Source organism: Candoia aspera, chromosome 3 (assembly GCF_035149785.1).
Source record: "Candoia aspera isolate rCanAsp1 chromosome 3, rCanAsp1.hap2, whole genome shotgun sequence".
NCBI classification, from domain to species: Eukaryota; Metazoa; Chordata; class Lepidosauria; order Squamata; family Boidae; genus Candoia; species Candoia aspera.
Window position 1 is genome coordinate 183975175 of NC_086155.1, and position 19816 is coordinate 183994990.

The window sequence follows — 19816 nt, forward strand, 5'->3', positions numbered from 1 at the left end:
AAAATAAAACAAATCAAGAAATTGAAATAATCAATAAATGCAGATTATATAAAGAATACCATTCCTGTACAGCCAGAGGAACCCCCCTCTTTTTTTTTTTAATTTCCCAGAAACCCCATGAAGTATGTTGGACCTAGACAGTCCTGCTCAAGTTTAGACTAGAATGGAATCCAGGCTGAAACCTCATCAGAGTGCATTCATACCACTCTAAGCCATAAATGTTGCTTTCCATGATTTTTTAAAAATTTTGCTGTATCTTATGCTAAGTGTGCTGTACGTCTAAATGAAACTAACCAGAGGGTATTCCCATAGTTGGTTGTAGGTTTAGTTATAAAAACACTGTCTGGTTAATTGTAACTAGAGGTATTCTACAAAATTGATTACATTTCTATCCCATATATCCCTTGAAGGAAAGTGGGATAGAAACGTAATAATTAATCTAAGGTTCTTCTATGCGCTAATTCTACTATGCTAATGTGTGAGAAGCAAATTAAACTTTTAAACTGAAATAGTAATAATAACTATTGATATAATGCTCTTCTTCCTGAATGAGCTCAGGAATACATAATTAAAATTATAACATAATAAATAAAGAGCCAGTCTGGTGGCTCTTTATTTAAGGCACCACACTAGAAACTGGGAGATTGTGAGTTCTAGTCCTGCCTTAGGCACGAAGCCAACTGAGTGACCTTGGGCCAGTCACTCTCTCTCAGCCCGTGGAGGAAGGCAAGGGCAAACCAAATCTTGCCAAGAAAACTGCAGGGACTTGTCCAGCCAATTGCTAGGAGTCAACAATGACTTGGAGGCACACACATACAGTAAGTAAAATTCTTATGTTAGGATTTTAATTGTCATTATTCTCCAAATTACTTATTATATCCTTATCTTGTGTCCTCTCCAGGCATGATTCTGAGTTTTACTCTTATTTGATTGTTGCCACACCCCTGTGATGTGGCTGAGAATGTAAGAGCTTTATAGTTGCATAGGGATGTGAACCCGGCTCTCTCTGATCCTCAACATAGTGTCTTTCTTGTTATTTTTAAAGAAGCAGGATAGAAATGGAAACCCTTCCAAGAGGAGCACTGGATAATACGAACAAGTAGTTCACCACTTTTTATTTCACCACTGATAGTCTAAACAGCAAATAAGAATTAAAGTGGTCTATGGACCACCTTACTTAACCGTTTTACAGGTCTCTGGAGGAAGGAATGCTGATATTTCAGCCTTGTCTCATCTCTGTTTTTCATTAGCAAGCAGATGAAATCGGATACTTAATCACACTCTTGAAAGGGCAACTTCTTTAAAAATGTAAAGGAAATACATCCATTAAGCTAAACTTGGAAGAAGGTTGCTGGATACATTGTTCTTTCCTGACATCGTTTCAAAGGCAGTATTGCCTCTCAATTTGTTTGACAAAATTTTAGTTCAGTTTGAGATCAGTGGCCAAATTTCCAATCTCATAAGTGCCTACTAATAAGTAGATGCTTTTAGATAGGGACAAGCAACCTTTTTGCAGCCTAGAGATGGGGGAGGGAAGCCTTCAAGGGCTGGAGGAAGTGTGGCTATGACATAGACCAAGGGTTTTCAAACTTTTTCAGACAGTGTAACTTATTTAAAAAAAAATCCCAGAACCCCTAATAAAAAGGCAAAGCTCTAGTGACAGAAAATTAGCTGTGTTTGAGTGAACCCTTTATTTTGCTCTTTGTGTCTCACGGAACACCATCAACATTTTGGAAAACCCTAGAACTTGGTGGAACCCAGTCTGAAAAACCCTGACAACAGACAAAGGGGATAGGAAGAAACATTTTTATTTATTTTTTAAATGTCTTTAAGACCATGGATATATAAAAGGCATGATGTATAAACTGCCCAATCTCAATGGTTCTAGATTCTTACAAAAATATAACCACAAACAGTAATAAAATCAAATTAAAACTACAAACAGCAGCAAAACAAAACTCTGAAAAGCCACAGGAAAATGATACATTTAGGCCCCCTCCCTAAGCAGTGACAGAAAATGGGTCAGAGGCAAATCATTCCACAATCAGCTGGGGCATGTGCAGAGCGGTGTAAAAAATACAAGATGGTGCTTGCAATTCTGTGATGAAGCACCATCCTTTCTATGTGACTAAAAAGTTCTGGGGTTTCAATCATGTGGTCACTGATCCCCCCCCTCGCATACACCCCTTAATAATGTTAAATGTTATCTATGGTGGGATCTTTGTGAACTTTTGAGAAATAAAACTAAAAATTGCATCACAGGTAATCAGCAATTTGCTACTGAATTTTAGTGGCATGACTGTGGGAAGATCTAGGCATATCTATGATTTGAAGGCTGCCAAAATTAATTTTTAAAATTGAGGTTTTATTGACCTTTCATTCAAAACTTTCTGAAATTATTCCTATACTCCAAATAAACAACTTGATTTTCAAGCATACTGATTCTCTAGAAGAGAAAAAAAAGATGTATTTCATTTTGCCTTGAAATAAATGGAATTTAAAGTGTTCCAAAAAAAAGCTTTAAAAAACAAGAACAACAACATTTTACAAAGAGTTTCATGAGATGGCAGAAGGCCAATATTCCCCAAGCAGTCAGGCATTTGGAGAAGGGAAGACAGCAATAATTGCTGGAGAAGATTCTAGCTAGGAATTCTGGCAGTTGTAGTTCCAACACTTCTGACAGACACCGGTTAGGGAAGGATACCCAAGATGTTTTGTAAATACTTTGAGGCAAAGTGGCAAATTATGAACATGCATCATTTGAAAAGAAAAACATTTGCAGGATGATCAACTAAAGTGAAAAGATGGTGAAATCTGTCCTAATTTGAAGGTTTAATAAGAGCTGCTCTGATTGAAATGAACATATGTAGGACTTCATGAAAATAAATGATTCATGCCCTCCCTTATTTGCAGAGCCATGGGCAAATGAAGTGTTTGTAGCCCGAATGGCAGGAAATAGTTAGAGTTTATCACGGATTGCTTCCAAAATCCAACACTGCCATTTGTAATGGATATACCTTATGCCCTTTGTACGTTATCTACCCATATAGACCAAATCATACGTTCAAAATATTGTTGCCCTTTCAATTCATTTAGGGACGCGGTGGCGCTGCGGGTTAAACTGCTGAGCTGTCGATCGGAAGGTCGGCGGTTCGAAACCGCGCGGCGGGGTGAGCTCCCGTTGTTAATCCCAGCTCCTGCTTACCTAGCAGTTCGAAAACATGCAAATGTGAGTAGATCAATAGGTACCGCTTCGGCGGGAAGGTAACGGCGTTCCGTGTCGTCATGCTGGCCACATGACCCGGAAGTGTCCTATGGACAACGCCGGCTCCAAGGCTTAGAAACGGAGATGAGCACCGCCCCCTAGAGTCGGACTCGACTGGACTTTACGTCAAGGGAAACCTTTACCTTTACCTTTACTTCAACTCATTTAGAATTATTCAGTAACTCAAAGACATATTGGCAAGAATGTCAAGAATATCATCTAAATCAGAAAATGAATCCAGGTTTAAAAACAATGTTGATGCTACCGTAAAGCACTTTGTCTACAATTCCTTCATTAGTGCCACTGATCTATTTCTGAATAAATGGGTAGACATGTATAGTTTTTAAGAGCCATTCATATATACTGAAAACCTACAGTATCTATGTGTGATAAGGATGGAATTATGCCATCTCAACCTTCCCACATGTACACCTGCCATTCAAAGTACTCCTGTTCATTTTGTGGGCACATATTGGATCTAACATTGATGTACTAAACATTAAGATCTCTTGCTCTATCAAAAGCCTTCATGCTTTCTTCATTGCTGTGCCACATGAGAACAGACGTATAGCATCATCTTCTTAAGCTCTTCAATTTCTCCTTAAGACCCATCTTTTCAGTGAAACTTTTTTATTTCCTATAGCAACTCAGCCTATAATTAAGCCTAAGAATAGCTTGAATAACCATGATCAGCCTTTTCTCCTATGGTCTCTCCTTCTTTTTTAAGTTCTCTGGGGAAAGGACCTAACATCCTAGACTTAAACTTTGACTGCATCTGGATATCACACTCAGCTAAAAAGCAAATCAGCAGAATGCTAATACTGTATATACTGCTCATAATACACCTGAAGGCTCTTCCCACAAGTTAAGTGTAGTTAAAACGCTGTTTATGCCTTTATTTTTCTTTTAGCATGTCTTGCAAACCAAGGATTCTGGCTTTTGGAACAAACTACACAAAGAAGCCATAGTGAGAAAGTCTGATTGTATATAGATACTGTTGACGCTTAAATCCAAAATTGGAAAGGAAGAAATTGCAGTCAAGGGCAAGGTGTATGTGTTCATTACATATTTGTCTTCTTCCCCTCAATTAGGCATTTCACTCATTTGAGATAAAAGCAAATGGGGCATTTTCTTTTATAGATTCTGTAAACTTGCCATCTAAAATCCAAAAGCCTTAAATCGTTAGATACCAAATAATTTAGGAGGAGTGGGAAACACATAAGATAGCAAGGTGATTTAAACACACAGTTAAGAAACAAGACAAAATAAATCATTTTTTTTTCTTCTCAAAAACAGCATGTTTAATTACAAATCTGTTCCTTACCTTGGCAAAATTCAAAGTTCCCCTTTTTCCGGCAGTCACCTATTACTAAACTCAGTGCTCTCCAAGTGTTTCTTTTGACAGATATCATTCTCCACCAATCTTCCTGCTAATTTCCTCTCTCCTTTTCTGACTGGGACCGCTATTACGTTCACCAGCCCAGTGATCAATCTTTTCTATTGACAACAACAAAAGGAAAAAAAAACAAAAACGCACATATCACAGCCAGTCTGAAGCACAAAGGCCTTCTGTTTACATGATAATACTAGATTCTTAAAAAAAAATGAAAAAGCATAATCCTAAAGGCAACATTTTTCATTGTATTACAATCTGAATCCAATATATTAGTAAATGTTTAATTCTCTAGGAAATATGCAAAAAATGCCGAATGAAGAGTGATAAAGTCAATTATATATAGCTTTGCAACTATGAGCTCTTCCAGGTTAGTAATTTATAGCCTCATCCAGCCACTGCTGTAACAATATATTACTAATGAGACATGTTTTATATCGCCACAGTGATGGCTGGATTACGCTTCAAATTACTAGTCTGGATGACCTCCAAGACTTAAGTGAAATCAACTGTTTATAGAAACTAAGGAAACTGCTTTATCCTGGGTCAGGCTACAAGGCTCAATTATCTGCTCAGCCTTCCAAAAGTTCAGGTAGATAAAATTTTCTCATCAGTGGATACCTGATTCTTTTTAATTACAGATAGCAGGGACTAAATCTGAAGCTTTTGGAATGCATATCATAGGCTTTGTTGTTGATACCATCTCCTGCAAAACTATTAGGATTTCAGAATCAAATCTACAGTTTTCCAACCATTTAAAATACTAAATTTGTTCCTTCAGCTGACATTTCCATTGGCTTCAATGGAATCAGACAAGTGAAATGCAATAAATCATGTTGGGTACCATTGTAAAGTTATTCTTCAGCCCAGCAACCTGCCATACTAACATCTCATTGATTTATTTTTTTTTTTGAAGTATACCATAGCCCAGTAGTTCCAATTTGTGCAGAATCAAGAGAGAAGGCTGCCCACTGGGTAACTGCCTATTCTTACCCTGCCTCTTTGCAGTCAGGATCTGCTAGATCTCAATACGAGATTTGATATTATTGATGAACCCCAGGTGCTAGTGCAGTGACACCGCAGAATTATCTGTCTTCAGAAGAGGATTTCTACTGCATCTCTGCATGAAGCTTCCTTCTTTCCTTCCAAACAGTAACCAGATACAAAGGGATCGGGTATTTCTTAATATGAATAATTCTCACTCCACTTATGTGGAGGCTCTTAGCAAACGGTCTTCTAGATTATGCTCTTACCTTAGTTGCACCTTACAGGCTTGCCTGGAAGAGACCATGGAAGATAGCAACAACAGTGTTCTAAGTCAATGTCAGTCTGCTGGAAAGCACCATTTAAATCCCCCATTATAGGAAATGAAATGGCACTTTATAACAAAGAATCCTAGGGCAAGTATCAATGGTGGGTCTAACAGCTCCCTGTCTACATTTAGGCCTGGGCAATGCCATATTCTAAAAGTAAACAGTTGAGGTCAAAAAATGAAGTTCTGTCTCAGTTTTCAGAAAAGAATGTGTATCTGAATTATCAGTTTGGTGAATACAAACTCAAGCCAAGCAGCCCAAGATTACTTGGGTTTATTTAATAGAAGCATTAAATGAGTTCATGCATGTACACTAGATCTACTCCCAAGCATCTTTCTTTTTTTCCCCCCCTTGTTTGTTTTTGTTTTGTTCTCAGTTTTTCTTTTTAACTTTGTTTTAGTTTTGTTTTAGTTTGTTCAAAAACAAACAAAAAAGTGGGTTACTAAGTTTTTAGAAACTGCCTTTCTTGGTTACACTCTTTAACTATAGTGCTTTCCTTTCTGATATCACACCTGCTAGTTCTATTCAAAGGATCCATAATTTGTCTTAAGAAAGTAAAATCTAGAGTGGGTTATAAGCATACGCTTTCTATCCACAGGGTCTACGATACTCTCCCTACATATCCAGCTAGAAAAAATTCTTATCAGAAACTCCAGTGAATCATTGTCAGTTATTGAAGACAATGCAAAGCTAAAGAGATCAATTTAGGATCCTACATATTCCTTCAATTCTACAAGCCTTTATACTTTACTTTGCTTTTGAAAACTCAATAATGAGGCTTACATGTTCAGAAGTAAATGGAATTACCTACAGAATGTCTTAATGAGTAAAGCGCACTAACAAAAGAGGCAGAGGAAACTCCTCAAGGGCAACTAAGCAAAAAGGGAAAGCTATATTAAACTAAGCAGATACAAGTTTGTTCAAAGTATTTCAAGTGAATTATCTCAGGGACAATTACAATAATCTTAGACCAGGAATAGGGCTGCCAAAAATGCTCCATAGATTGCCAATGAAGTCAACAGGATTCAACCAGACCGTGAAGGAGACCGTTTTTTTTTTAATAGAATAGAAATGTAAAACCTGCACCTATTCTCTGTTTCATTTGCTTTATTTCTGCATTTTCCTGTAATTAATTAATTAATTAAACATTGTTTTGCTCTGTAAAACACCAAGGTAACATGATGTTATGGAAAGTGTGTATGCACATATATGTGTGTGTGTGTGTGTGTTTATACAGAGGCACACATATAATGTGTATATATATACACACTCTATGTATCTATCTATCTACCTACCTACCTACCTACCTGATAGTAATGTATCACAGAGCCAGTTTGGTGTAGCGTTTAAAGCAACAGGCCAGAAACCAAGAGAATGGGCATTCTAGTCATGCCTAAGGCACAAAGCCAATTGAGTGTCCCTGGGCCAGTCTCTCAGCCCTAGGAAGCAGACAATGGCATGCCACTTCTGAAAATACTGCCAAGAAAGCTGCATGGACTTGTCCAGACAGTTGCCAGGAGTCAAGACTGATTCAAAGGCACGTGCACGCATGCGCACACACACATACAAAGTGTAAGCAAGCAACCCCTAAATTTGAGAACTTCCACCTGTATTTCATCAAACTTCAATATAGTGCTGCTGTCCGATGAATTAATTAGAGGTGACAATTAGTAAAAACTAAAAAGAGCACAATTGTTATCATATATTGCCATTTTTATTACTAGTAATAGTACCTATAAATGTTAGATGATTTTCTTCTTCCCTCAGAAAGATTTGAAGGTATTATCCACCACTTTCTCCCTTATTTGTTTGTTTGTTTGTTTGTTTATATCTATCTATCTATCTCCCCTTTCGTTCAGGAGCTCAAATATGGAGAATTTGAAAAGGCAATTGCTATTGGCTCTATAGAAAACAGGGGAAGAGGAGAAAAAAAAAATACCAGAAAACATTTTAAAAAATTGGAAGGAATGAAGGAAGGAAGGAAGGAAGGAGTTTCAGCAGCAGTGATTTCCTTGTCCCCCCATCCCAGGCCCACAGCTAGGTCTGTGCCCCCCATGGATTGGTGAGGGAGGTGTTAGCAAGTTTCATTATTCTATTATACATTAAATCAATAAAACATTCAGTATACAAATACTATTTTGTCATTTTGGTGCCCCCCCAGTGCGGTGCCCAGGGCACATGCCCTGCTTGACCCCCCCCCCCATCAGTTGTGGCCCTGCCCCATCCTCCATTTTCAACTGACTGGGCAAAATAGGCGTCCTGTTGAAAAATGGGTGGGAAAAAGGGATTCTGTTGTCTCAAGTTTTCCTTTGTGAGGAATAAAGATTGTACCTTAGATAATGGTGGAAAAGCTGGAATCAGGAAGTAAGTCCCCAGCCTCACATATGTGTGTGTGTATGTGTGTGATAGATAGACAGATAGGTAGATAATAAAATCTTGGCAAGTGAATGGAAAAATCAATCCATTCGCTTTCATAAAAATCACTTGGTGCACATTACACTCTGGCCTAGTGGGCACAGTTGTGCTCATGGATACCAGATCTGAGATGTCAGGGCTACATTATTAATCAATGCTTCCTTTGCAGCCAAATCACTAACAGTTTTAATGGAAGTTAAATATTTATTAAAAAATCAGGCCACAAATGAGATATGTTCCAAGTTTTTAGTGAAAAAAGAAGTTTTATACTGTTATAATATCTTCAAAATCCTCTCATTAAACTTGAAAGCTGCACTGTTTTGCCAAGCTAGTATTTATCAGCTACAAAACTTCCTTATGAAACCATGCAAACCTAGATGAATAATGGTCATACTTCGAGACATCTTATTTCAAGATTTATTTTGTAGAATTAAAAGATAATTTAAGATGCTTTATATAATACTTTTGACAACAACTATAATTAGACTTATAGGTTTCACAGATCTGTTCAATGCAAGAAAAAGGGAATTAGAAGATGACATAAAAATTACACAAAATCATCAAAATGGTGATCTGAGGTCCAAAGCAGAATATAAAGACTATAGTTTTAATTATACTGTGATTGCATGCAAATTACAGCATCTTACAGATATTTACAGATGTTTGAAAATAGACACTTTTAAAGGAATAGAAATTCTCTACAATTTTTGCAAGGGTACTAAGCAAAATATTATTTAATCTTGAAACTAAAAATCTGGACCAATTTAAAATCCACCTAAGTGGTTTTTAAACTTTAACAATTTGTATTTCTCTCTAAGAATGGCATTTAAAAAGCTCATCATGTTGTATAACCATGGAAATGGTGAAAAACATAAATTTCCAAACAAATATTACTTTTTCTCAATGGTATGAAGTAATTAAAGCCATATGTGTAAATCTGTGATCCGTGCAGTAGTTCAAGCTGCAGCTAATAGAAAATACAGAGAATGAACTCTGCCATATAAACGATTCTTGTTACAGAAATATAATGTGAAAACCAGATGCAGACAGAAACCCTTAATCACAGATGGGGATGTAATCACTGGCATGCAGAATATTTTTTGATCAATCTTAACCATATGCGAAATGTATTTATTTTGTGCAGAATGCAATAATTTGAGAGAGCCTTCTATTGAAATCAGTTAACCTTAGTTGGAATACTTTTATCTTATTCCTCCACTCCCTTCCAAGATATTCAGCTGAGCTAAGGTTTTAAGAAGAGGGGCTGCTGGGCCTGGCCAATCATTCTTACATCAGTTTATCTTCCAAAATATTTAATAGGAAGTAAAGACTGCACATATTGAAATCAACATAAAAGAAAATCAAATGCAGTTACCAATTCCTGTATTGCTTAGTTACTGTCAGGAATCCTTTCCTCACCTGAACACACACAGGATTACATTACCATTGGAAAAGAGAAAGCAATTTGTTCAGCAACAGCAAGTCACATGAGAAATGCATCTGAAGTCAGACAGATTGCTCTTGAGCCAACACTACTGGCACACAATTAGCAAATTTTTCATATCCCTTTTTTAACCGGACAAGGACCAACTTACACAAGTAGCACTGCCAATACTTACTTATTTCCAGTGTTGTCATTCCAATGTAATCAGATCAACTCAAGATTGGAAAAATAAAAACAGTCTGAATATTACAGTAAACCCTTGCACCAGGAAGGATCAAAATCCAGAGCCTGTGGATGCCCATGGCTGCAATGCCTTTTCTGTAACAATATTTGAGATGTACACGTAACACCCTGTTTAGTTAAAATAAAGCAGGTAGGCCATTAAATATATACCTCATTCCACTTATCTGTTGGTGGGTCTGGAAAATACTGCCCAGTTTTGTTCTACTTCTTTCATGACACAATAATAATTGTTTACAGCACTGCAGTGGTATTCCTAAATAATGAGTTTGATTTTGATTTAAGAGGACATGTGTACTTTTATTTGTATTCTGATCTCCAAGTCTGATAAACTGTGCTATTTATAAATATTAATTTTATTCCCTTTTCTGGTATACCTATTAGGAAACTTCAGGATTTCACTTTAATCATCTACAGCTTGTTATTTTACCTGAATCCTGGAAACTGGTTTATCTGAACTACAGTTGGTCCTTGTTTAGTGAACACCTCATTTAGCGACCATTTGCAGTTACGATAGTGATGAAAAAGTAACTTTGCAACTAATCCTCACATTTACAACCTTCAGATGTAAAGCAAAGGAAAACTGAAGTAAGATCGTAAGCACAGTCGCAGTTTCGCTCAGTGACTGCTTCACTTAATGACCAAGATGCCAGTCCCAATTGTGGTCATTAAATAAGGACTATCTGTACAATTCAGTTGAAACAAGCCAATGTTCATCCAAACTTTAATGAAACTGATTTATTTATTAAGTATACCATATTAACTTTAAGGATTCAATTTCTATACTTGGCTGCTGGACTGCACATTATCTTCTTTCTGCCCACTTGAGATAGAGGGAAACATGCGAACCTTGAACACATAACATATGCAGAGTGCTAGGACAATAAACTAAATATTTATTAGCATATACAATTGACTATCAATATCTTCTTGTACAGCATTACCCAAGGGATGATCTTCCCCATTCAATACTAATGCAGCTCACCATGTCTAACATTATGTGACTAGAGCTGGATCTGGACAAATATGGGCAAAACCTAAAGTCCAAAGCAAAGAAAAAACAGTCCAACAATATAATTGGAAGTAAAATTTCCCTGGATGGTCTGTGCATATGTGTACTCTATGCACATTCAACTTTATTGTTTTCCTGTTTTTAGACTATGTTTATGTACAGCAAAATTAAATGGAATTTATGGCATATCCAGCACACCACGCATACCTGTAACATGTCAGCCAGCATGAGCCAGCTGACACTCAAAAGTGAATCTTTCTGAGCAAATATTATTAGGAGCAAATAATCACAACCCCACATACAGAGAAGCTATTAGGAACAATAAAGGTATTCAGTGTGCATTCCTAGTTCAGATACGTGTACTTGGTCTTCATCTTATTTGCCTTCTTGGTTTTGCTGCATTTTGAACTCTTTGTCAAGAGGACTAGATCTTTCCCCCGTTAAAGAGGACTGCTTCATATTTGTATTGTTTCAATAGATTATTGTGTATTTCTATAGCTCAACTCAAAAGCAAAAGCCTTACCAAAAAGAATCCCCCCTGGCCTTTCTTATCAACACATAAAAAAAAATCCTATACTCAATGTGATTTCCAGTTGGAAGCCATGGGCTCTAGTCTGGAGATACACAGGAGCTCAAATTTCAAGAAACTGCAATAGATTACAAAACATTAACATGCCCTTTCAAGGTGGGCAATTCAAGTATGAAGACAATACAATCTGCAACACAAGGCCAACATCAGAGGGTTTGCACTGTTTTTTTCCAAAGCTAACTACAACAATTTATTTCCCACCATATAAATGAATGGAAGCCATCTATGTACAGGGGTGAAAGTGGGGAATTCACAAACAGCAACTATTATTAATTTAATTCTGATTACCAGCAAATGTGGAACAGGAACGGCACATTTTTTAAAGGAAGAAGATCCCTTTTTCAAAGTAGTCCCAGGTCATGACCATGCACTTGGACATAATGAGTGATGGACTAGAGCAGCTACTATAATCCCATCACAGAGAGCCTTTTATTCCTTCCTTTTAAAATGGTATCACAAAGCAGAGATTACAAAAGTGGTGCAGGAAGTGAAAAAAACAAAGCACAATGCCTACCACAAAATTAAAATATTTGCGTGCCAAGCTCAGCCCAAATCCGTGGAACCATGGGAAAAAATTAAATCAACTTTGTTTTATCTATATAGCTGTGCCCTGAGGTTTTTTGTTATTGTTTTGTTTTGTTTTCTCAGTCATCTGAGAGTGCAACAGATCTGGTGGAGAGAATAAAGCATAATGTAGAGAACTTGTATTTAACAAAGAGAGACAGACGATCTAACATTTAAAGTGCCTTTTCAAAGGGTTCTCATGGCGGAAAGGAAGAGAATCCACCTCCACAAAGACTTTGGCTCTTGCTTATTTTTCTATTTATGAAATAAATGTTTATCCCCTCTTTCCTCTGAGGAATCCAAGGTAGCATATATGGTTCTTCCTCATCCTCCTCTACTTATTCTATTTTCACAACCAGGTGAATAAACTCCAGTGAAAGATTTAAACTGGTCCAAGGTCACCCACCTAGCTTCACATAAGCTGGAACAACAATCTGGGTCTAGCTTGCTCACTCCTAGCTTGTCATTCTACCCATTTAGCACACAATCCTCAGAAGAAATCCCCAATGAGTTAATTGTATCTTACTCCCACCCCCACTATAGTTATTGCACTAAGTTTCAAGATTAGTCCTTCAACTACTGTTCTGCTGTACTATACTATGGTGTAATAGAAAGTGTAGCTCTGTAGTTATTAACATTGTAAATAGGTAATGCAGATTACACCAGACCTTAAGATCTTGATACTGTATTCCAGACTTGAAAATAAAAGATTTGAATCTGCAAACACCTCCAGTCAAGGACACTGGAGATATTGCTAAGTTTACTATGAACAGTGATTCAGCATCCATGAGCAATTAGAACATGAAACATCACACTTCCAGTTGATCATCTGGTTTGGAGGACAGCCAACTTCACTCAACCACTTTAATATGAAGAATGAAACTGAGAATAAACTAAATATAACAACACAAGGAGATTATAACATTTCAAATAGTTTAGGAATAATTCTAAAAGAAAAAAGGGTATCTCTTGCCTTTAGGTATGAATTAATATTTATAAGTATAGAGAAAAAGCCAAGCTTACAAAGAACAGCTACTGCAAAACTCACTAAATCATTCCACAGCTTGGAGAGTCTGCAAAAAAAAATATCTTCAAGTTCATACAAAGAGACCGTTTTTCAATGGCCTGTATCCAAAGTTACAGTAGCAGAATCAATCCAGAAGATGAGATTCTACTTCTAGCACTTGCACAAACCATACTAGAACAATTTGTTCATCTAATTAAGCCAAATGAGTTGAGAAATCTGTGAAATAACTTGAACAAATAAAATCAAAGTACCGATGAGGAAGAGCCTCAACTTCTATATTATTCTGGAAAGATGAAAATTGGATTCTAAAAAGCAAAACAAATAGGATAAAAATCCTAGATACACTTATTCAACTAAGTTAATTGAAATTTGGTCCCCTTGAAAGATATTGCTAACCAAAGGTCAGGTTAATCATGCTGTAAATCTCAATCCAGCTCTGCATAATTTAGTTATTACAATTAATTGGTTAGTCTATTTTTCATTAAAGAAGGCCCATTTTGTTCACTGTTATGTGTTTCTTCATAATTGTGATGGAGGAAGGAAGGAAGGAAGGAAGGAAGGAAGGAAGGAAGCAAGCAAGCAAGCAAGCAAGCAAGCAAGCAAGCAAGCAAGCAAGCAAGCAAGCTTTTAGCAAAACTGCCTATGTAACACAAATGAAAAGCTGTGGGTTTATAAACTTTGTACAACAGCTCCCAGCTAAGTCTGCCACTTTTAAGAGATGGAAAAGATAATAAACATAAGTCTTTTGAATGTAATCATTCTGTATTTGCTTACATAGCTAAAATTGTCCATTGCCTGGTGCTTATATCCTAAACAGTCAGGTGGTACACAAACCATCATGCTGATTTAATACTTGCCAAGAAGAAACTCTAATAAAAAAAGCTCTTTACACCATGAACTAAAGTAAGTGATTCATCTTTAAACATAAAAAAGAAAATAAATTACATGTTACACATAGATCGGAATTGTGTATCACACTATGAAAACTCTCTACAAACAATTCTTTTCCCTTTTTCCTTCCATCTCCCTTATCTAATGTCACAGATGAGGGACAGTCCCTAGAGAACAAAGAGAAGACAGAATCAATTATATCCAGAGTCCAGTTTCTTCAGAATGAAGGCATCTGTTCCATGCCAGTGACTTCCACATAGAAGAAAAACATAACTTTGAAGGCATCTGTTTTCATGGCTGACAGTCACAGATCTTAGGGACTTCTGTAATTGCCCAGCTGCAAACATTATTTGCCTATTGCTACCACCACTGCAGCTGATCTCTCTCTCTCTCTCTCTCTCTCTCACACACACACACACACACACACACACACAGACAGAATTCAGAAAAGAAACTGTAGCAATGCAGAATTGTCATTAGCTGCCTAAACTCCTACTCTCCTTATTTGGGATTCTACAAGTACATTAATGATATGGATGAATAAGGATTTCTCCTTATTGACCACCTCTCAGTGAGTAACCCACAAACAGAATCCATAAGCATCACTGTCGTCATCCTCATCACCTTCAGTAACAGTATTATTACAATTACCCCAAGTATTTTGCTTGTGTTGCTCCTCTCTTTCCGATTCCACGGGGGTCTCAGCTTCAAAAAGCCCATGGGCATTCACATAATGTGTATAGGAATAGAAGGTGTTTGTTTTTCTGTGGGGCTGAAAAACAAATTATCCAACGTATAGTGACAGAGTGCCAAAACAGAGCTTATAACAGAAATTTTGCCAATTTCCTGGTTGTGACAAATGAAGCAAAAAATTACATTTGTAATCTAGATATATGTATGTAATTTTATATTCTATATTTCATATCTTGTATTTTATCTCCTGTGTTTTTATTCTATTGAACTGTGATGTGAATGTGCCATATGATAAATAATAAATAATAGAAGGTGTACAGATAAAACATAACCTCCAAGATTGACAAACCTATGTATGCATAACACCCTATTGTCACATCGAAGATTATTACTTGAAAACAGCCACTGTATAAGAAGCCAGTTTATACCAAGCCAGACTAACTAATCTTACTTATTCTCCTTGGCAGTGGGCCTCCAGGATCATAAACTCCCCAAGGTTTCCTATTCCAATCCCATTTTAACCTGGGTCATCCTGTAAAATGATAATGATTTTAAATGTATATTCTTCCTTTATGTTTGTGTAAACATTCACGCTTGCTACTAGTACAATATGCCCCAGTTCTGTTTATTATAGGAGCACCTCGAAACTCACAGAGCAGCATTGATTGTCCCAAGGGGAAAGACAGTTACTGGACCTTAGCTTATAAATGCAACTGTGAAACTATGACAACTAACATCTGCCAATATGTATGCAGTATCTGCTTTTCCTTGTAATTAGGAAAACATATTGGAGAAGAAAACTTTAGAAACATTGTTCATAGACAGGTGATAGATAATTCCAAACAGGCTGATTTTGCTATCTTGAATACTACTTTAAGATCCATGTTACATTTTCAAACAAAGAAAACAAAATTAAGAGAATGGCAATCTCTTAACAATAGCTTTGAAATATATGTTGTGGGAACAACAATATTAGGGATGAGGAAGGAATTACTTTGATTCATATGTTAATACAAACCATACTCATTCATGCTTCCCTAAACTAATACGCAAATCTGAATGCAATTATTTTATGGTTTTCATACTTTGTGATGGAGTTCCCAATCAAAAAAGTATATAAATGTATATGCCAGGGCAAACAGCACAAAACTGTATAATGGAACTGCATATGAAGATTGTACATATTTTCAAGTGCCTTTTTATATTAAAAATCACAACTGTTGTACAAAGGGAATGGAAAAAGAATTGTATGAAAAATGCAAACATTATAGAAACAGATCTGTTCAGCCCTAAATGCTACTGCCATAGGTAATGCTGTACTGTTTAATACATTGGTTAATCTACTAACAATGCCACTGTATGTATGTTTAATCTATAATAAGTCCCACTTGCTCCTAAATTACTGTGTATGGGATTACTGTCCTCTACTCATTGTACAACTACTGTTCCACTGGTCAATTTTAATGAATACAATATATTTAAGAGATTATGGAAAAGGAAAGAACAGAGAAATAGACTAGCCTTTTAATTGGAAATATGCTTTTTGACCTGACAACTATGTGTATCTGATAAGTACTTATGTCACTCACTGATTTTTCAAGTCAGCTTTGTAGTATACTTAAAAACCTGATAAACTCAGGCTGGAGTGATAGGTACTAGGTAATAAAGTTAAGCATCTTTTCACTCATGAACTAGTCTTCCCTCAAAGAACACAACTCTGCAGTCCAAATGTAGAATCCTAACTCTGTTACTCTTACTGAATCTGCTGAGACATTTACCTTTTAAGTTTTTCTGCAATATTTCCACATTTTCCCCACAGCAACAGTAGTAATTTATGTTTAAAGAACAAATCCACAATCTGGCACCATTGTTTGTAAATGTCTGGCAATGCTATCAGATTTCTGGCAGCTGAGAGACTTAATCACTTTATCAAACAATCCTACCTGGAAGTCCCTTTAAGCATGCTTTCTTAATCAACTATAGCATTCTTCCCAAGTTTCCTTTGCAGAAGTATTGTTAAATGCTTCTCCTATAACATTCTAATTATCTCATATTGGAACAAACATTTCTGCCTCTTACTATCCATTGGTCCATATAGCAATTCTATCACCTTATTTCTTTGGAATGGCATCATTCCATGGCCAGTAGAGTCTTCAGTCAAGGCCTATCTGAGAAGATGCTTTTAATCAGTTCATTAAATTGCATTTTCTCAGGCCCTCAAGCAAAGATCTTTCTTGTATGCTACTTTGCATTTTTAACTGGTTTATTTTAAATGCATCAGCTATGCTTTCTATTTATACCCCTCTTGGACACAAACCTTTCACTATGCAGGACATCTAAAAATATTTAGTTTGCTACTAGATTATTGTTCTGGGGAAAAACAGATACTTAGCTGGTGTATGAAAGCAGATATAAATGTGGTTTTTTTTTAAAAAATGTTGAACTATTGAGGAAAAAAACATGTTAAGTGTCAAAATGAAAATCTTGATGCAACCTTAAGTTGTAGGTATTAACACAACATGTCGTGATGAAATGATGAAAGAGTAGTTTGCTTCCTGCTGCTCTTAGGCCAATCAGGAAATGTTACACTGAAAACAGAACATCAGCCAGACAGTCCATTGTGGAAAGTCTTTTGACCCGGCGAATTGAAACATGACATTTGAACTACCACCTAGGGAGGTGACTGTGTGGTCATCATCAGTCAGGCAAGCAATGTAGCCTATAGCTCTTCAGATAAAGTGAATCACAAAGGGAAACTGGTTGGTGGTAATGACTGGTACTTATGCAAATTGCATATTAACATCCAGCCAGGCAGATATTGAAGCTTCCTATAGCCATCGAGGTAACTATAGGTTCTTGTATAACTGATGTGGGCTGTGAAACTACTTTCTCAGATGGTGGTTAACATTCCTGTTTCTAAAATGCGATGGAGAATGACCTGTGCTAACCTATGCTAACCAATAATTTAAAATTACAACAATAGTCCAGTCTCCTTTTTATTACTGGAAGAACAAATTCACTCCACTAGATGGAGTCTTGCCTATAATGGCAATTACTACAAGAACTGCTTTGTAACATAAGCTCTCTTTTCTTTCAGATCTTCTGTTTTATTTTATAACAGTGCATCCAGATTACTGAGGAGATCCAAGAGAAGTAAAGATTCTTCAGAGACTTTCCCTTCTCTTGTGGATTATTCCACTGAAATAATTAACCTAATTACTTATTCAACTGAGCTTCCAATTTTATATTATTTTTAGCAGGCCACTGGTTGTATTTAAAATATTATCATAAATCCAAACAAAAATGTGTATTTAAAACTACTTCAAAACATGGGTACATACTGCAATTATGAAAAATCTCTTGGCATACTAACCTTTTTTCATGACTAATTACCTCATCTTGAATATCACTTTGCATTTTTTTCCATCGGTTTAAAATAAAAATAAAACATCTGATTTCACAAATGCCTAGCTCTTTCCCTTGCCTGTTCTATACTTTTTATCACCCACTTGCTTTTTAAAATTTGTATCCTGCGCATTCCATAAAACTTGATTAACAACATTACTGAAGAGGATTTTTAATGAATACACTCAAGCATAATTTAACCATTTTATTTAAATATGGAAAAAGTTGCTCTGAAAGCCCTATTAACTAAAATACCCTTGATTACCTTAAAATTTTGATTTGCTGGTATAATAAGAAACAGGCTACACTGCAGAGTGGGAAAATAGTAGAAAATGAATAAAGGTCACATTACAATAAATACTAGATTTTAACCTAAGATATTATTGTAAAGCTGGTTTCAAAACTACTTTTTCCCCAAATTAACATCTGCTAAACAACATACTAATGTTTACTTATGAAAACACATTTTTTATTTCTCATCACTATGATAAATTCCTAGCTGCATAACACTATTTTTCTTGCTCCTGATAAAAGTGCTAATAAACAAAAATGCACATTAAGCTAGAATCAGTTTTTCAGAACCAATTTTTCCCCCAATAACCCACTCACATTAACAAAAGATTGCAGTGGCTTGCAAATTATAGGGTGTTATTTTTAGTGGAAGTAGTTCAATATTCATATTGGAACAGATGTAGCAGTTTAACAAAACAGCTCTTCAAATCCTGCACAAATTGAAAACAGGAAAACTGATTGCATTTTCTCTTATCACTTTCCTTTTCTGAATTGACACTTATGGCCTTCTGAAAATTTACACGTGGCTTTCATCTCAGCAGCACCTGCTGATCAAACGGAAAACTAAAATTTTCATGAAAATGGTATGAAGGATTCATTTTCTCTACACCATTTCAGAGGAGCATCAGGAGTTCACTTCATGGCCACAACTGTTGTATTATTACAGTACTATTTGAATTCATGCTATATTTTCATTGACGTTTTTTTTTAAAAATGAGTTAAATCGCTAATGATTCTTGTCATATTAGCTCTTTGTCTGCTTTAAATTAATTTCCATCTCCATGCTTACCTAGCACTGATGAGTTTTATTGTACTACCAGCTCCATTTTATAGAGTATCTCAAAGAATTTGAGATAATAAAGGTTTTAATATGTTTCATATTTAATATGTCTTCAAAATATATCAGTACACACAGACAGCGGACTTGATGATCCAAGGCGGCGGCAAAAAACTCAATTGTATCAGAAGCTGATCCAATGCACATACCCAGAGAAAGAAATGGTATTCAAATTAAACCATTTATTTCTCATACAACCTATGAATCCAATGGAACTCTGGATTATGAAGGATTAATAGAGTTGAACACAGTTGCCAACCAATTCTCACAGAAAAAAATTAAGCATCTGCTCCTCAACATAACATGCAAAATGCAAACAAGGAGATACTATAATTTCCTGGGGTAATTAAAGAAGTTCCTAAGATCTGCTTGAAGTAACGGATAGAGATCTAAAGCTTCCCAAGTGTTCTGCAGTTATCCATTACTATTCTGCTTC

At 36.1% G+C, this 19816-nt stretch overlaps 1 protein-coding gene across 2 annotated transcripts in view; it reads right to left on the bottom strand.

Annotated features, from left to right (window-relative positions):
- The window catches only part of RUNX1T1 (RUNX1 partner transcriptional co-repressor 1), a 160238-nt gene that overhangs the window by 130282 nt on the left and 10140 nt on the right, over positions 1 to 19816 (bottom strand). The window contains exon 2 of one of the 2 annotated variants that reach the window (XM_063299473.1): positions 4590 to 4762. The exons of the other annotated variant lie outside the window; for it this stretch is intronic. Within the exon in view, the coding sequence (XP_063155543.1) occupies positions 4590 to 4677 (88 nt within the window). The 5' untranslated portion in view covers positions 4678 to 4762. The remainder of the gene's footprint in view (positions 1 to 4589; positions 4763 to 19816) is intronic. 2 annotated transcript variants of the gene reach the window in all.